This window comes from Gopherus flavomarginatus, chromosome 1 (genome assembly GCF_025201925.1).
Source record: "Gopherus flavomarginatus isolate rGopFla2 chromosome 1, rGopFla2.mat.asm, whole genome shotgun sequence".
Classification (NCBI taxonomy): Eukaryota; Metazoa; Chordata; order Testudines; family Testudinidae; genus Gopherus; species Gopherus flavomarginatus.
Window position 1 is genome coordinate 134,139,480 of NC_066617.1, and position 20,144 is coordinate 134,159,623.

At 38.1% G+C, this 20,144-nt stretch overlaps 1 protein-coding gene across 5 annotated transcripts in view; it reads left to right on the forward strand.

Annotated features, from left to right (window-relative positions):
• ATXN10 (ataxin 10) overlaps positions 1 to 20,144 on the forward strand; it is a 184,905-nt gene that overhangs the window by 149,595 nt on the left and 15,166 nt on the right. For 2 of the 5 annotated variants that reach the window (XM_050965827.1, XM_050965837.1), the window contains one exon: positions 629 to 692. The exons of 2 other annotated variants lie outside the window; for them this stretch is intronic. In XM_050965827.1, coding sequence (XP_050821784.1) covers positions 629 to 692 — 64 coding nt within the window. Of the gene's footprint in view, positions 1 to 628; positions 724 to 20,144 lie in introns of all 5 variants that reach the window. One more of the 5 variants, XM_050965846.1, reaches the window with a different exon arrangement.

The following is a 20,144-nucleotide window of genomic DNA, read 5'->3' on the forward strand; positions in this document are numbered from 1 at the left end:
CTTTTTTTACACGGTTAGTGTTCAGTTACAATTGGAAAGAGTATCCATGGTGCAGTGTAAATTTGTGATTTTTTTTGTTTTACATGGTGCAAATAAGATCTTGCCCCGAACAGCAAATGTGCCTGGATAAGTATAAACTTGTCTCTGAGCTGTGAATCTAAGATGGTTGCACTCTCTTTGATCTACTTGCTTCACCAATTTCAGATTGAAATCAAGTTTTCCAGAATTAAAACAAAGCTTAGAGTTTTCACACCAGTAGTATGTAAATGTGCATTATGTAACTGTACTTGTTTATGGGTTTTTAATCTATACAGAAGCATAGGTTTTCAATTTAGTGTGTGACATAAGCTATACAAGGACATCTCATTAAGACAAATATTGGAAGTAGGAGGCATATAAAATTAATATACATTTGTGTTAATATTTTATACTGTTTATGTTAAAAACTTTTTTTCCTTTACAGTTTGGCTTAACATGTATCACATACTTTTAGTTAAACTTATGTGCAGGTGCCCTTGGTCTGTTGTATCTTTGCAGTCTCTATTTGTTATTTCTTCCATTCTTTGACATCTTTGACATCAACAATGTTGAGAATTATATTAAATTAAGAAAATTTGTTTTAATTCAGGTTTATCGATTAGATGGAATTCCACTGATCCTGGACAACTGCAGTATTGATGACAACAACCCTTGTATCCTTTAAGTGAAGTTGTAACAGACTAAGTAATGTATATTTTCCTATAACATAATTGGGGGAATATTGTATGCATTTTGATACAACATGGCCAGAGGGCAGGAGGAGAGGGTTAGAAGGGAGCCTTATTCCCTGTAAGGGGAAGAAAGTTTGCTATAGATTAACTAGAGCACCTGATGCCAATTAGAGCACCTGCAATCAGTCACATGATAAAAACCCCTGCTTCAATCAGACAGTGTGGGAGTAGAAGCAGAAAGGATTGGTGTTGGAGCAGAGAACAGTTTGGAGGAGTTGGAGCAGAAAGAATTGGTGTTGGAGCGGAGAACAGTTAGAAGGAAAGCAGAGGACAGTTTGGAGAAGTGCTGCGGTGGGCTAAGAAGTCCTAGACTCTAGGTAAGGAGCACTTGGCTTGTGCAGAGGGAAGGCAGGAAGTCCCCCACAAGCTGAAGGGCAGGAGAGGGAAGTAGCCCAGGGGAAGGAACCATCAGTTCAAGTGGTTCACCACTATCCTCAGGGCCTCTGCCCTGAGACCTGGAGTACAGGGGAGGCCCAGGTCCCTCCCTCTCCACTCCCCTCCTCTAGGACACTAGTGGGGCAATTAATATTCCAATTTAGGGGCAAGAAATGATGCCCTGAACCCCACCCCCAAAGAAGAGAGAGCGCGAGACCCATAACAGTGCTGGCAATTTGCCACAGCATATATGTATGAGTAGGTCTACCTCTGATAATCTTCGGAGTTGAGCATTGTATCCAATGTCACTGAACAGGTGGTTTCTCCTAGATTTACGTTAAGGTCTCAGATTTAATCACCGACTGTGGTCATCTTGAGTATAACCTGTTCTTAAACTGTAGCTCGTACTAATCTGTATAATGCAAATACTCCAGTCTACAAATCACCCTACCAAAGAGTTGATTTCATATTAGGACATGGAAGCAAAAGAGTTGATTTAAAAAAAGAAGTTCTAGTTAGAGTAAAACCTGAGCATCGTTAGAAATTTCTATTGTTCATTACTGAGTCTTTGACCTTCATGAAATTGAGGATGCCCTTTTGATCACTTGCTTGATATTTTGTGCTGGTGTTGTTTCTGAATACTGTATGAACTCAGAAATACATACATGTACAACATAACATAAAAAAGTTCAAATTGCATTTTTGGTTTGTTTGTTTTGTTTTTCAAGTCAGTAGTTTGAGAACAAGACCCTCTCAGCCGAACAGCGTCCAGACAGAGGCTTGGGTAGCGTTATTTTTAAAATGTTCAAGACAAATTCCTGGGAATGTTTTATCTTGGCCTGTATGTAAAATAGTCAGTTAATGCTCTAGGGAGATTATGGATTAAATCCTACCCATTGAAGTCAATTCGAGTTTTGCCATTGACATCAATGGGACCAGGATTATCATCCTGTGGATGGTTTGTGACTCTCAGGGTGTCACTATACTGCAATAAATAACCTCCAGCACCCAGTTTCAGAGCAGTGTGAACTGACTCAGGCTTCTGGGGCTCAGGCTGCTGTGCTGAAAAAGGCAGTGTAGTCATTTGGGCTCAAGCCCAGGCTCTGAGATCCATCCCCCCTTGTGGAGTTCCAGATCCCAGCTTCTAGCCCAGGCTCAAGTGTCTACATTGTTGTTTTTAGCGCCCCACCCCGCCCTCCCCGAGCCCTGGCCATAGTCAGCTGACCTGGGGGCTGTGGGTGTTATATTTCAGTGTAGACATACTCTAAGGCCCTGATCCAGGAAAGCATCCCTGTTCAGGAAAGCACTTAAAGACATGCTTACATTTATGCCATAGAAGTCAGTGAGACTTAACATGCTTCAAGTTAAGCATGTCCTTAAGTGCTTTCCTGAATCAGCGTGAACTTGGAGTGTTTCTTGAATTGGGACCTATGTCTTGTTTTTTAACATCCTCAGTATCCCTTGTTCACTGTTAGAACTCTGGATTGGGATTCATAATGGAAATCTGAATTAAGACCATATTTGGTCATTGTAACTGACCTCAGAGCTTTTGCTTCAACTAACACTTGTCCAGTGAACTGAAATAAGTAGATATAATAGTAAGCAGTCCATCAGTTTTACACACATATTAAATCTGACTAGTGGAAAAATAGTTCTCAACTCAGAGACATATTTGGCAATTTATGTGAGGGAAAAAATAGTTAAGTCAATTAATGACGCAGGTTATTGGACTGGTGGTAAGGTTTGATATGAACAGTGCAGATGATGCATTATAGGGGCTTTTTTTTTTTTTATGGCTTAAGAACAGCAGCATCCCTAAAGAGCAGAAACTGCAAAACTCAGGAAGATTGTAACTTGAAGGAAACTACTTTAAAAATGTCCAAGAGATTTTTATCATGGCAATTTTATTGTCAGAGCAACATCTAGGTACCCACTAAGTGTTGCAATCAGTTGTGAGGCGGTTAGTTATCTCTAGACAGCATATTAGGATAGCTAACAATATTTGATCCAGTGACTACAGCCAACATGATTACTGACTTGTGATATGCAGATCCTGAACAAACTGACAATACAGTTTGTTTACTGTCCTCAGAGAACATTTTTAGAGACCAGCCAAACCTGACCACAACTTCTAGACCACATTTAGGTTTTGTTTTTTATTTTTTATATTTTTTAAAAAATTAATTCAGATTAACAAATTTGAGAGCGAAAACCCACCTGCAGCAAATATGGTAAAACAAAGAACAAAACTGTGAAAAGCATTCTAATTTTCATCATAATTTCATTGCATAACTGTGGTTAACCAATCACTTAAATCAGCTTTGGTACCAATTAACTGGAGGGTAGCTAATGTGATGCCGATTTTTAAAAAAAATAAAAGCTCCAGAGGAGATCCTGGAAATTTATAGTCCAGTAAACCTAACTTCAGTACCAGGCAAATGGGTTGAAACTGTAGTAAAGAAAAGAATTATCAGAAATACAGATGAACATGCTTTGTTGGGAAAGAGTTAACACAGCTTTTGCAGAGGAAAATCATCCCTCACCAATCTATTAGAATTATTTGAGGGGGTCACAAACATGTAGACAAGGGTGATCCAGTGGGTATAGTGTACTTGGATTTTCAGAAGCATTTGACAAGATCCGTCACCAAGGGCCCTTAAGCAAAGTGTGCAGTCATTGGTTAAGAGGGAAGGTCCTCTCATGGATCAGTAACTGGTTAAAAGATAGGAAACAAAGGATAAGAATAAATGGTCACTTTTCACAATGGGGAGAGGTAAATAGTGGGGTCCCCCAAGAATTTGTAGTGGGACAACTGCTGTTCAACATATTCATAAATGATCTGGGAAAAGGGGTAAACAGTGCAGTGACAAAATTTGCTGATGGTGGAAAAATAATCAAGATTAAGTCCAAAGCAGATTCCAAAGAGTTAAACGGATCTCACAAAACTGGGTGACTGGGCAACAAAATGGCAGATGAAATTCAGTGTTGATAAATGCAAAGTAATGCACATTGGAAGGTCTAAACCCAGCTATACATAGAAAATGATGGGGTCTAAATTAACTGTTACACTCAAGAAAGAGATCTTGGAGTCATTGAAAACAATCACTCAATGCGCAGTGGCAGTCTAAAACACTGAAAGAATGTTAGGAACCTTTAGGAAAAGTATGGATAAAAAGACAGTAAATATCATATAAATCCATGGTATGCTCACACTTTGAATACTACGTGCAGTTCTGGTTGCCTCATCTCAAAAAAGTTGTATTAGAATTGGAAAAGGTACAGAGAGAGCCAACAAACATAATTGGGATATGGCGAGATTAAAAGGGCTGGGACTGCTCAGGTTAGAAAAGAGATAAAGGGTGGACAGGATGGAGGTCTGTAAAATCATGAATGGTGTGGAGAATGTGAATAAGGAAGTGTTATTTACCCCTCCACATAACACATGAACTAGGGGTCAACTGATTAAATTAATAGACAGCAGATTTAAAATGAACAAAAATAAGCACTTCCCAAAACACACAGTAAATCTGTCAAACTTGTTGTCAGGTATATTGTGAAGGCCAAAAATATAACTCTGTGTTCAAAACAGAATTTTATAAGTTCATAGAGGTTAGGTCCATCAGTGGCTATTAGCCAAGATGCTCAGGGATGCAACCCCATGTTTCTGACTGGCAGATGTTGGGACTCCACAACAGGGGATGGATCACTTGACAATTGCCCTGTTCTGTTCATTCCCTTGAAGCATCTGTCATGGTCCACTGTTGAAAGACATGATAGTGGACTAATTGCACCATTGGTCTGACCCATTATGGCCATTTTTATGTTCTTAACAAAGCTCAGTTATTTATAACATTTTAGCTAGTATGATATTTTTTCATACGTTTTAATATAGATTGACTTTTTATGAGTACAGTTATAGATATAGTAACACTTTGGAGAGGATGAAGTGCCACTTGCTTGAATTAAAAGGTTTATCTAATATAGTAACACCTTTTAGTATGAGCTTTCATCACAGACTTGTTATGCATACACACAAGGGGGCAGTGTTCAGATTTCTGTGGGTACTTTAACCCTGAGTTTTCTCACTCTTGTGAACTTGTCATTGAGATATTAATGTTGCATTAACCTTTTTTTTTCATGTTATTTAGCACTTGGTTCTGTTAAATGCATTTTTATAAACATACAAAATTCAACTTTTTTTAAAATGGGTGAGTGGGCAGTAAGGCCCTGCTTTGCTGTGACAGACTTTTCTGAAATGGTCACAATTATTATTTTGATTCTCTATTTTTGGCTACTACCTTCAGGACTTTCTCAGCCTCAAATATCTGACCATATTTAGTCACAGTTTCTCTCCCTACCATCATATTCTCACACATGAGTGATGAATCCATTTCAAATGAGAGATTGGAACCTCACTGGCTTATGAAATTAAGTGCCTGAACCTGCCCTTTCATAACAATGTCCTCCACCATCCCTTTCACTTGTGTACAGACCTCAGGAGACCACCTTCATCGTTAAGGTCAAGTGCTCCTTTAGTGCTGTTATGCAGCATGAATTTGACTTCCCCTTCCTCTTCTAAGCATTCCATGTGTGATGCATTCCCAGCGTGTCTCATTGGGGAAGCAAGAGGAAGAGTTTCTGTCTCCTGCTTTGTAGTACATTCTGCTACATCTGGGTGCTAAGGCTAGATCATGTTTGTTGATCAAATATGAGAGTAACACAGATTAGTGTATCTTTAAATTATAATAATCTAGGGAGATTTGATTTTCAACCTCAATTTGGAACACATTTTACCTACCCTGTCTGTAAGCAAAAAATCCACCTTTACTGAGAGTAGACAGCCAGCCCACTTCCACTTCAAAAAAAAAAAAAAAAAATTGCCAAAATTGCAACTCTGATCCAAAGACACTTGGACTGTCTTCCCTTTCTTTTTATTTCTTTTTTTAAATACAGGTGCTTGGGTAGCTGTTCTGATAGATTTTTAGACTGACAGAAAGCTCATTATACATGGTCACTTGTAACTGTGTTTCCGTTTTCCTTGATGTCATAATACATTTTGAAGGCAGTCTCACTAGAACCATTCTCCTAGGTTCCTTTCAACTCTTTGCTGTGTATGGAAAGGACACATAACCATCTCCAACTGAATTAAACATTTGACAGAATCTAATCACTCTTATAAGTGTACAATGCCTAGGAGCAGCCAGAGTTAAAAATTGTTTTTAAAAGTATTTAGAATATGAAAGCCCTAAGGATTTCAGCCTTCATCTTACCTAATTGTTATCTCTGCATGTTTTTCATTTTGTCCACAAGCGTGGAAAGATTGAGTTTCATTTAAACACCTATGATTTCTTTCCATGGGTCCTTGATTAATTTTTTTTAAAAAAAAATCAGGTCGGTAATGTTGTGTAAATATATAGTCCATTTTTTAATTTAAAAAGCATTTTGTGTAAAATCACTTCATGAGAAAAACAATGAAATCATATAAATGCATGATAAAGATACCATTATAGAGCCACTCCTTGCTATAGCTCTAACTGCACTCTTCAGCAGTCAGGTGAGGATTTAGGGCTAGATGGTGTAAATGGAAGAATCCTCAACACTCATTGACTTCACTGAGAGCTGAGTTCTTGTCACCTTGCAAGAGTTGTTCCACTGTTCACAATATTACTCCCTCAGGGGTTTACAGAAACACTTGAGAACTTTATATAGAGGGCATTTCCCAAAATTCACTTTTACAGTCCCAATGCCTATTTTTGTGATTTAACTTTAATACTTGGCTGCATTTCTCAGATTTCTCTTGGGTCAAGACTTTCCCAGTAGGCTATACTCAGAGTCCTTTTTTATAGGAAAACTGCTTAGATTTCCTACTAAACGTTGCATAGATATTGATTTCTATTTTTGATATTTATTATGAAGGCATCTGTAATGCTTCTGTAGTTAAGGTTGCATTTTGATTTCCACTTAAAGCAATTCCAACATTCCTGTGTTCTATATTTAATTAATTGAATTCAATCTCCAAATTTGACACACACAATCAACAAAAGAGAATTGCATTTTCTATATAATTCTTGTGGTAAAAGATTCCATAATTTTTGCAGAGAAAACCTCTACAAATCCTTTTTTTTTTTTTTTCCTGTAAAGCACACAATTTAAGAGGAGATGCTAGACTTCCATGTTAGAAGTTGAAAGAGCTGTTTGTAATTACTTAGGACAAAATACTGTCATAAGTCCCTTTATTGGTATCTGATGGAAATAAATCCAAAAGGGAGGAAGTTTCTGCTATGACATTTTCAAAATGAATTACTACCTATGCAGACCACTTACAGACCCCTAAGATTATATTCAATTAGATCTAGAACAGCTTCTATGGTGTACTGAAGAAATATCTCCATCTTCAATTTAGATCCTCAACTGGTATAAGTTTACATAGTTCCGTTTAAGTCAGTGGAACAGTGTTGATAAACTTTAGCTGAAGATTCGGCCTCTGTGCGATTTGGATAGAGGGAAAAGAAATTGGAGTGGAACTGGGGCTATGGCTTTTTATATGACATCTGAAGGTTCACATCCCCAAAGGAAGGATGCTCATGGCCGTATTGTTTTTGCTCCCCTAAAGTTTTCTTGCTCAGCACCAGTGGCACGCGCCTATGTTATAAAAATGGATCCATACAAGAAACCAAGTAAAACTGCACTTAATGGCAAATAAGCTTGCTTGCTTGCTTGCTTTCTTCCCTCACATAAAAAAAAAAGAGAGAAGCTGTAAGTGCATACCCGATGTGTGTCCAGTTAGGCACTATTTTCTTCTTCTTCTTCTTCTTAAGGAAACGTAATCCTTTCCTACTTACTTATCAAAGGGATTCTTTGGGATCAATGTTTTGGTCAAAAAGGTCTATTTTAAGGTAAATTTGAAAGTAGCAAATATTTACTGGAGTCGCCTAACAAAGTTGCCTTGACAAAGGCCTCTCTAAGCAGAATTTTGCTGTGCCATAACCTCCCATGAATACCTTTTGTAATGACTTTTATTAAGCATGGCAAGTATGTTTTTGAGGACTTTTCAATACATTTTAAATTCGCAATAGAGTGCCCTGTGGCATGCTCTCCATTTGTTTTGTGCTCTGTTTCTGGCATTTAGGAGCACCAGAAGCATACTGCTCATGTTCTAGAGAGACAGTGGTGGTCTGTGGGAAAAAGTCAACAGATTTTTTCCCTATACTTAGAGTAGGATTAATTGGTCTATCAAAGTTATTGCAGTTTGATAACAATTGGTAAGTTCTGCTATTTAAAGTTAACTCACCTCTGTAATTGTCTTGAATTTTATTTCTGCATTACATAATTCTGTTGAATAAGCCACTACTTCCAAAACTCTGTTTCCAAACTAAGAAGTGAAATACAGGTCTGAATATATAGTGTTTTTCAAAATGTGTTTAGATTTTGTATGGATGTATTGGAATGAAGATTTTTACACTTCTGTTAATATGCTGTTTTACCTCTGGCTGAATACAACAGAAAGTTGCTTGAACTTGAATGACCTGTACAGTAAGTGTCTGTGTTATATGAACTTCAGTCTGGCAAAATTTTCTGTAACCAAAAGTGCAGTAATACTTGAAGGAAAAACAGGGACTGCTTTTTTTTTTTTTTTTTTTTAATAATCATGCAGCTGGGCACTTATGAGAAGCAAGAATTGGCAGCATTATTGAAAGGGAAACCTGTGGTTACTTTAGGCTTTCTTATTCAATGGTTTCTGTGAATCCACACACACACAGAGAACCCTTAGTTTGGATAATGGATAAAAATATAGAAAATATAAATAAAAGCTAATTTTCAGATACTTCCTTTTAAACTTCTACCATTATATTCAGTCTGAAAGTTATCTGAGAGGTAGATTCAAAATATTTTTGACTTCATGGCAGCAGCTAGTATAACTGTGGTTCATGAAATCTCTGGCTAAAGCTAGAAGAAATTGAGTTGCTATGCTCTACAACAATGGCAGTTTGTTTTTGTAAAATGCCTGGAAAGACTTTTGGGGGAATTGACAGACATTTTATTTCAGAGTTACAGAGTGCAACCTAAAACAGGCCACATACTGTGAAAAAGCCTCATTGCTGAAGAAGCCAGTAGAAAGCAAAAATAGAAGGGTTATTAAATTTTCAGAGTTAGCCATCATATACTTGGGCTTTTTCACATAAATGTGGCTATCTCTAGTACGTTGCCTTTCTTTGAAAAGCTTGCCACAGACTCTCTCTCAATGTGTTCAACAATTTTTAGGTAAATTACTCAATTCTATATTTTCATAGGGATAGACAGGACAATAGTATTTCACCTAACATGATGCATGCACAGGGAGAAAACAGTACCAATACTCTTCCAATCACTGTCTACAAACCAAGATCTTCCCATTTGAAACACACCATCCTTACCCTGCTCCTTGTAGACCAGTGGTTCTCAATGTACAAGTAAGACTCAAATCTCCTGGTCTTTGTGGGCATGTCTGCCCCGGGGGCAGCTCTGGGTTATTGCATTTGTACTATGTGTGCTATTTCATGCTGTGTTGCTGCTGCTCTCATTCTTGAGCACATAGAATTATTAATACTGTGTTGTTTATAAACCAGTACTGATTGGCATCACACTCCTTCAGGGTTTGAAAACAATAATTTGTTGGTGACTCAGCCAAGAGGTAAAGGTTGTTGATGGAAACTTGGTGGGCGGGATCTGGAAGGAGAACAGAGGACCCTGAATGTGATGGATTAGATTGGTTTGGCCCCTCTGGCCAGTAGTGCCAGTGGTGAAACAAGATGGCAGCTGAGTGGGTTAGACTAGGAAGAAAATAAAAAGGGTGACAGCCAAAAAGGAAAGCACTATCTTGCCAAGCCTGCCAAATTCAACTCCTCTTTGTGAGATTTTTAAAAACCTAGAAATTCTGAAAGGTTTTTGGTTATGGTGTCTACACAGACTTTAATATAAATCCTTCTGCATATCTTGCATTCATGCATAGCTGAACTGATTTATCCAGGAGCTGGAATTTGGTAAAAAATTACACCCATTCCTTGAATAGGAGCCTGAATCCTTTTTGAGCATCAGGGCTGATTCCTTTCTCTTCCTTTAATAGGCAGAATCTCTGCTTGCTGCTACACTTTCTGTGTGGTTTCCATATAGGTGCTAATCCATAGTGAGCAGCTGAAATGCCCTCAAACTTCCATGCTACAGGGCCTCCTGAGAGATGTGGTTGCACTATGCCATCTTTCCTGCGGAAACACCAGCATGCCAGATTCAAATATGTCCCAGCAGACCTCAGCAATGTTGTTTGTTGCTGTGCTGATAGGTGAAACCATTGCTACCCACAAAGACTCCTTTCAGTAAGGAAGGTCACTTGCCCACTCCCCAAACACTCCTGCCACTAAGAGGCCAGAGGGTGTGAAGACTCTTGCAGATAAAATGTAAGGCTTCCAATCTTCAGAGAAGAAAGATGATTTTGTAGTAAAGGCAATGACCTCTGACTCAGGACGTCCAGACTCCAGTCTCAATTCTACTGCACCACCAACTTCTTATGTGACATTGGGCAAGTCACTTAGAGTGGGTTTATCAAAAGCACCTAAGGGAATTAGATGCCCAGTTTCTATTAAAAGTGATTGAGAGCTGGGCATCCAGCACTTTGGGGCAACTTGAAAATCCCATCCCCAAACTCCCTTTGCATCAATTTTCCGTATGTAAAATAGGCTGGTAATACTTCCTTTCACAAACATTTTAACTTGTCTGCTGAGATTGTAAATTGTCTGTGGCAGGAGTGTCTCTTACCTTGTCTTTGTACACTGCCTTGTATAGTGAGTCCGGAGCCCTGTTTGGATCTTCTAGGTGCTAACATATGAGAATTAAGGATGGTGTTTGAGCAGCTTAACTGAGAATTTCCTGAGTTTCATGAATTTAAATGTTCATACAAATTCTTCAATTAGCTTGAGTTTTTTTATTTTCCTTTACAGGATATATATGAATACAAAATGTCCTTCCTCTACCAGCTGCACAAATAATTCTTACCTGTCCTGTCACTTGGACAAATGAGTGCACTCTCCCCTTTAAATTCAAGGTCCTTCCGAATATGAAAAACACTAAACAGCAAGAGACGTGTGATTGGCAGTTCAAGGAAGAGATTCTGTACATGAAAAATACCTTGTTTTTAAAACTATTTTTTCCTCTGCAGTCTAATGATTAGGACGTGATGTTGGGAGTAAAGATTCCTGAGTTCTGTGTCCAAATGCCATTAACTGGCAGTGTGAAGCTGTTCAGGCCTCTTAACCTTCTGTACTTCAGTTTACTCCTCTATAAAATGGAGTTGATACTCATCTACTTCTTGGACTGTTGTGAGGTATAATTAGTTAACAATTGCCGAGCATTTTGAGGTCTTTGGATGAAAGATGATACATATGTGTGTGTATATAGTTATTTCTTAGAGGTATTTTATCCCAGTACTGACCCAACCACAAGGTTCTATATTTTATAACATCTAGACAGGGTATAATTTGTGATGGTATTCCTCCGGGTTATTGATGCTGGCAATCATATTTTGGTTTTGCTCTTATTAATGTCCTTGGAGATTAGATTAATTGAATTAAAAATAAAATCTAGATCTCCAGGGAAGCATTGCAGTTCACTGTGTTTCCTGTAGTTTGTTCATCCCAGGATGCATTTATGCTATGAATCTTCCATACCAAAAAAAAAAAGTTTTGAGTTGTGCTTACCCTGAGTAAATAAGTAAGTAAATAAATAAAGTCCAAGTTTTCTTTAGAACATACAAACATGCCATGTTACACCCAGGAAGCGATGTACATTTGGAAGTCTGTGTAGTTGAAATCCCTCACCCTTTTTCATAATTCTGACCAGTACCAACTATGACCATTAGCACAGTACACAGGTACTACTTGTGCTGATCCGGACCAAGTAATGCCAGGTATATTATAACATTTGTGAGGACCTTCTTGCACACATTATAATATTTGGAAGTGCCTTCAGAAGAATAATCTCCGAAAACACCAACTCATGCATGTAAGAGTAAGGAATTAAAGTTAATAGCTCATTATTTCTAAACCAAATTTTGTCATATTTGTCCTCTGCCCTAATCCTCTTTCGGTGACTTAAATCCATGACAGGCTTGAATTCCTGAAAGAAAGTGGATTTTGAGTTACTACAGAGCACCAAAAGATGAAACAGGGAAAATATATTTCACTGCCTTATTACTCAAATAGCTTGCTTGAGTTTCCTTCAGCCTTCTTAAATAAAAAAAAAAAAATTAAAAAAAAAAATCCCCCCCTGGGCTGAGACTAAGCATGAGAAATCTGAGGCCCAAAAATTCTTTTTTAAAGGAGTGGTCCAGAAATAGTTTTAAGAATGGAATGCCTTTTGCAACAACCTTCCATATTTCAACCTGTCTTTTTGACATCTCCTCTTGCATGTCTCTCCAGAAGTGTCAGACTTAACATAGGCACTGAACTCTGCATCTTTCCTCCCCAATCCTTCCAGCCTTACCCTATTTTCTGTCACTGTTGACAACAATGCCATTTTCCCTGTTGCTTAGGCCAGTAAACTGGGGGCCATCTTAAACTCTTTTCTGACACTTGCTCCACACATCTATGCCATGTTCAAATTTTACTACTTCTTTCTCCATAATATTTCCAAAATCCTTTCTTTCTCCGTCACTAAAGCTCTCTAACAGGCGACATCTTCTGTCTTGATTACTGCAATTAGAGTTGGATGATTTTTTCGATGAATAGTAAATTCACAGAAATAAATGCTTTTTTGAGGGGCACCAAAACTATTTGCAGTATATAAATAAATGAAGTTAGACAGGTCATTTGAAAATGAAATTTTTGGCTTTTCATTTCAAAACATTTGGTTTGAAATTCAGCTACATTTATTTTTAAAAATAAATAGTGTAAATCACCCAAAAATGAAACAAAAATCGAACTGAAAAAGATCTGTAGAGATTTATGTTTTAGGTTATATGGTCATGAAATTCCCTTGGAGCACAATTTGAAGCAGGTCTCATCTGTACTAATAGCAGCCTTGTAGAAACCTAAGAGGAAAAACTTCACAAAATATATTTTCCTCTGATGCTCGCTTCAAAATTTTTGCTTCACACTTATTGACATCACCTGGTGTACATGACACTATTGAAAGTATTTTCATTCACTTCAGTTGTTTTCATTCTTTGTGTGTCACGGTGCATTAGAAAATCCTAAGTAACAGCAGGGGCAGGAAATATGCCACAAATGTTACCCGAAGACTCTGAATCAACTAAAGCATTTAAGCACGTTTATGTCCCTTTTGAAGTAAATAAGAGTTAAGCACTTACTAAAAGATGAGCATGTGTTTAGGTACTTTGCTGACTTGCACACTCTAAGTAAGAATATTTTAAAGATCTAAAAAAGAGAGCTTTTTGTCCTGAATGTGAGTCAGCTTCCTTTGCACTCTACTGAAGGCTTATGAATAGTAAGTTACAGGTTATATGAACACATCTCAGGTATAAGTTAGCTAGTCCATTAGATCTGGTGCCAAAAGTTTACCAGCTAGGAGGGTAATAATACTAAAGAAGTGGTAGCATCCGCTCCTAGCCAGCTGTATATTTAGCATACCAAAGGCGTAAAAACATGCAGATGGAAAGATGTATAAAATCAGTCTTGTACAATTCTACTTGGTATAAAATATTCTTGTTTTCATTATCACTCATCATAGAAAATGAAGAATGTGTTGAGTGGTTTTTGTGCCTAGATTGGTAGATTTTCATGCCAGCCTTTGAAAAGCTGCTATAAGTAGTGTACATGTTTCTGTCTTTATACACGCGGCACATGCTCAGACACATACAAAGCCCTTAAGTTCCCTGGCAAGTTAACAGAAAAACTAAACTTAAAGTTACTACAGTAGTTGGATCTCTGCCCAATATTTAATCAACTTGTGAACAGTGCCTTTTTTCCTATTGTTTCAACTCTTAACCTTGCTGGTTGGTTTTAATAACAATTTGATAGAATTAGTGCCACGTGTTAGAATTTCTGTGAAGAATTTTGTTTTTCTATATCAAGGGAAAAGATATAAATCAGGGAGTTTTGAATGTTTAAATAACAGTAACTAAAGGTAATTGTAAATGTAACAACCTGCTGAATCTTTGATAGTTGCAAGATAATTGTAATATTTCAGTAGAGTTGTCAGGAATATTAGAGGGGATTATGGTGATAGAGAGAACTTTAATACTGAACATCATAACTGTGGAGCATTCAGCTTCAAATTGATCAAGAGTGTGACTATTCTTTCTCATCTGAAACTAAAAGATTTATAGTTACTCATAAATTATGGGTTTCTATTTAAAATGTAAGTCATAATTTAAAAAAAATTGGCAGCCTAAGCAGCAAAAATGAATGTGTCATATATGGTTTTAAGCTAGTGTTACCGAGTTGAGTATAGGAAAAAGTAAAACAAACTAGAGATTATGGCTTAATTTTTTTAAATTTTGTAATCTTTGGCATATGAGACATTGTTTCAAAAATAGCCTGATATCCCTAAATATTTGCTCTAGCACAGTAGCTCTAGAATACTTGACTAGACAAAAATTCCATATTAAATTGGTCCTTTAATTATTTTAATTCTTTGTAATGCTGGTAAGATGAGTCAACCTTGTGCTTTTCACTCTCATAAAGAGAGAGAACATGAGAATACATATTAAATGGATTAAAAACTGGTTAACTGATAGATATCAAAAATAATTGCACATCGGGAGTTGTTATCCAGTGAGCAAGTTTCTAGTGGGATCCTGCAGGAATCTGTCATCAGCCCAATGCTATTCAATGTATTTATCAAAGATCTGGATCTCACCTTAGTCAAATTATATGCTCCCAGTCAAGGGCAACCACCCGTTTTGATCAGTTTTTTAGGGATTTAGGAAGTTTTAGGGAAGGGCATATTATTAATGGAGATGGATTTTAATGAGATGCTTAATCCTACTTTAGATTGTACACACAGGGTATTTGGAAGGAGCAAGTGTAAACTTGTTCTGGTGGATGTCTGGCAGAAGATGAATCTAGATGTCAGGCACTATACATATTATTCTGCTACTCGTGGATCTTATTCCAGGATTGATATGATTTTTGTTTGTATGACCTTGGGTAATTTTGTCAAAAAAGCTAATCTGGGAGGTATCATTTGGTCTGATCATGCCCCCACATATATTACATTAGAAGTTTGAGACTCAGTGGAAAAATAAAGGGCCTGGCAGTTGGCGGAGGGAGGCGGGGGAGAGAGAGAGAGAGAGAGACACACACACACACACACACATACACACACGCGCGCGCGCGTGACCTTAGAATTAAAGAGCTGGAAGAAGATTTTCAGAAATATATAGAAGGAAATAAGGAAGAGATCAATAAAAATTTCTTTGTGATGCTGGAAAGATGGTAATGAGGGAAATCTTTATAAACAAAGCATCATACCTCAAAAAGATGAGCGCTCCTGAAGAAGAGAGTTTGGTTAAAGAACTTTGTTTTGGAAGGTAGTTGTAAATCTACAGGACCTGAAAGCACGTATAAGAAAATAAATGAGATTAACCTGTTACAAATAGGCAAGGCTGATTGAACACTTATATTATGAAAAGGGCAATAAAACTGGTAGGCTTATAGCTAGAAAGTTAAAAATAAGCAAGATAAATCAACCATCCTTCTGATTAGACATGAAAAGGGAGATTTAGTAACTGGCATCAAACAGATGTCTGAAACCTAGCTTTTTCCATACTTTGTATGCTTCAGAATATCCAAATCCTGAACTTATAAGTAGATATCTGAGACTGCAGCTCCTGATAGGCAGATTGCTGCAAATGAATTTGAAGTTACAATTCTTAAGTATTTATAATCAAATAAAGCTCTGGGTGCCAACGGGTTTTCTGTGAAGTATTATAAAACAACAAAGCAAGTTTTGGTCCCTATTTTAATTGAATTGTTTATATCGGAGAGGAAAGAGATTCCAGATTCTTGGAAGAAGGCAAAAATTAGGGTCATTCTTATAGAAAGAAAAGATTTTACCAATTGCGCATCATACAGACATTTCTTTAATTAGTATGGATGGTAAAACTTATGCTGAGGTGCTAGCCAACAGATTGAGTGTAATTTTGCCAAAATATGTTCACCATTACCAGTCTGGATTCATTGCTGGCAGGCATCTATTTGATAATATCAGAACAACTCTGAATTTGATCTATGCTAATTCTAGCAATTCTTTTTGTCTGCTGTTTTCTTTTGATTCTGAGAAAGCCTTCGACTGACTGGAGTAGGTGTTTCTCAGTCAGAATTTGGTAAGGTTCAGTTTTGGAAATCAGTTGTATAGGGGCATGTTGGCCCTATATGCACATCCTTGAGCATCAGCTGTGGTTAATGGTCATCACTCCTCTTTTTTTAAAAAATTTGTCTAGGGGTATGAGACAGGATTGCCTGTTGTTTTCCCCCTCCCCCATTGGTAAAGGCATCAAAACACTTGCTGGAATGGAACGCAAAATAGTTTTATATGCTGACTATGTCTTGTTGTTTTTCAGGATCAAGAAGCTTTCTTAAACATTATAGAACAATTGACTTTGGAATATAGGTATATGTCAGGCTTTAAAAGAAACAAAGGTCAATCTGAAATTTTAGGAAATAATATTCTTGAAATGATCAAAATTAAACTGTTGTCAACTACCTAAATTTAAATGGATAAAGGAATCTTTAAAATATTTATGAATAAATGGTTTCCAGGTGTGTGGGTGGGTGAGAAGTCACTGTACAGAGAGCTGCTTCCCCTGTCTGCCCAACCCAGACCCCCCTGCGCCAACCTGGTCCACCACCACCCTGCTGAGCCTCACCCCCCTGGACCTCCCACCCCACTGAGCCTCATTCCCCCACACACCCAGACCCGCTCCCATCAAATCCTTCCCTCCCTCTGTGGTGCAGACCTTCCTGCAGCTCAGGGGAATTTTCTAGGGGTTGATCTAACTGAGCCCTGGCAGCTCTGTGCAGGGAAGGGGGAGGGGAAACTCCATCTTTGTCCTCCTCTCCCTCCCCTCCCGCCCACCTGGGACTAATGTCTGTGGAGGCCCCGGGGCATCCTCAGACCCCTTTCCCGCAGCTGCCCAAACAGAGTATCTGAGCTGCTGGGAGGAATGAGTTAACACAGAAGCCATTTTCTACAAGGAAGCAGAGAGAATCTGCAGAGGGAGGGGAGGCATTTTTCTTCTGCACCTCAGTGGCACAGATTTTCCCCAGGAGTACAATAAGACACAGTTTTTTAACAGTGAGAGTAATTGACCACTGGAACAAGTTACCTAGTGACATAGTGAATTCTCCATAATTTGAAGTCTTTAAATCAAGATTGGACATCTTTCTAAAAGATAGCCGATAACTCAATAGGAAGATTTGATGCAGGAATTACTGAGCGAGTATCTATAGCCTGGGTTATGCTGGTGGTCAGATTAGAATGATCATAATGGTCCCTTCTGGCCTTCAGATCTACCAATTTATGATAAATGCCTCCCTTGAAGAACTTGCATTTTAATTTAGACATATGTAATAACAAAAATTGGGCCGAAATTAGAAGCCATATATCTTGGGGAGGAGATGTACATTGGAATGTCAGAGGGAGAAATGGGTCAGAAGATGGAGATCATTTGCTGTATGGGATTAGGAAAGGTTCTAAGCATAGGGATAACATGAAAAAGCTGTAAATCCAATAGTAAGAGAAAGAGACCAAGTGAATTAAGGGGTGAATTAGGGATGGAAGTATAGGAAGAAATGTGCAGAGTTATGCGAAGTAGAAAAATATTTAAGTTCATCTCTTTTCTGTTTGATTACAAATTATTGAAACTGTTGTAGAAACAGTGAAATAGGTCTGCTATAAATCAGGCAGAGCTGCCATTTTTAATTTATAAACTATTAATGGTTTAAAATCTTGGTCAATACGAACTGTATTGTTCTAAAAATTGGTGTACAACATGAGCAGCCCAGACTCAACTTCGTTTTATCAGTAAATGTTTTTTGTGGGCAAAAATTTGTAAATGGGATCTATTCAAAGTGCTACATGCTTGTCATCCCTTTTCCAGTCCTGTAGAGATCAGAATGCTAGGGATAAGTGCGTGCTGCAGAAGCCTTGATAATGCATATCCCAGGAGGCTTTGCTGCCAAGCAGTAGGGGAGATTGCATAAGATAGCTAGTTTGGAGAGGGATAACCCTAACCTCCTGCTAATCTCTCAGAATAGTTTGGAGTCGGGAGAGGTCTTGATTCCTTGCCTGTTGCACAAAGTTAAAAACCTCACCTCTGGTAGTACGATCAGGGACAAATCGCTGTCAGAATCCCCTGAAATGTCCCTACCATTAGGCCCCTCATGGGTTTTCCTGCAGGAACCAGGGATCAAGCACTGGGTAACCATTCTGCTGTAGAAATTCCCCTGCAGTTCATACTGGAAATGAATATTAGTATAGTGGTTGTTTCTCTAACCGCCTGCTCCCATCTCCAATGTCACATTGGCTCTTAAACCAAACTGTTCCACTGTAGATGGGAGATACTTCTGCTGACCTAAATATTGGTATTTTCAGTTCTAATAGTTGTAGAATCAATTATCAAGTGTCTTTGCACATAAGTAAACCTACTGTTTGGGCTTATTAGGATTTTTTTCTGGGTAAGGTCTAAGTAACATTCCTCCTCTTTGAACTGTGTGTATGAAAAATAGGTTTTCTGTAATTTTTTAATCTGGCTGTCTCTCTTCTCTATTGAATTTGTTTGTATTGTATGGTTTTCATCACTCCCAGTTAGGTTTTAATACTTGTCAATTATGTATGCAGATTATAGGGTGCAGAGATTGAATGGTTTTTTTACGTATACTTACAGCACTAGGTTATAAATAGTAATGCTAGTTGAAATTTATTAACCTTCCTTATTTATTTCAGTTTTTTACAATTATGCCTGATGAATGCTCCAAGTGCATTACAAGAATTTAAGATACAGCACTTAAAACCTAATTCATAGATATGTACATACATACATATGTACATGAACATAGATATGTATAGCACTCAGGTGTGTGTGCAACCAGCATATTGGAGCTGGAAAAGTTTTTCACGGTAGTACCTGTTGGAGCAGCACACATGCCTGGTGTGTGTCTCCTCATGGCCCCTCTTAAGACTATATAAAGACAGCAGCACCCTGACCCGCCTCAGTTCCTTCATACCACTTGCACCACTCCATGTGGTTTTCCTTACATTTTTTTCTGTGTAGTTAACTATTAGGTTAATTAATTTTGTAAGTAGTTAGTACCCTGTAGATTTTCTTCACTGTTTTCAGTTTTTATTCTAGTTTATTTGCAATTGTAATTAGTAGGTGTTGCTGAGCACATGGACATGCAGTATTCTCTGGGTTTCAAGCAATTGCTTTTGTGTGGAAACTCTGTTTCTAAGAGGCCCCCCACACACTTTGGTTGCCGTCTTGGTGAAGACATGTCAAGGAGAGGTGTAGCATCCACCACTCCTTCAAGAAACATACTCAGAGTTCTAGGGATCTGTGCCTGGAGCAGCACTTCCTTGAACATGAGGCCTCTGCACTGGCACAAAATTGCTTTCTCTATGCACAGTCAACCACTACTATGATTAGACTTTGAACAGGCTCTTGAACTTAGATTCCTCTTGATGGAGAGATGAGTCTTCCTCTCCGTGGGTTCCGCGCAAAAGGACCTATAAGACTTATAGGAGCCACTTGAACTCAATTAGTGGCTTGTCTTCCACTTCAGAGAGTAGATTGGAGCAACACTTAGATTCATCAGGTACCCAAAGTAGAACTGAACTATCAGCCTATGTCTCCCTGGCAATGAAACAAGAGACTCTTGGCAACATACCGTCAACTCTGGATTCGTCATGGCAGAGGCTGTCAAGTGTGGTACCAGCAGACACTGTTTCAGTGGTACCCATTTCAGTACCTACCACCATACAAGGAGCAGGTCCTTCACTTACTCATCT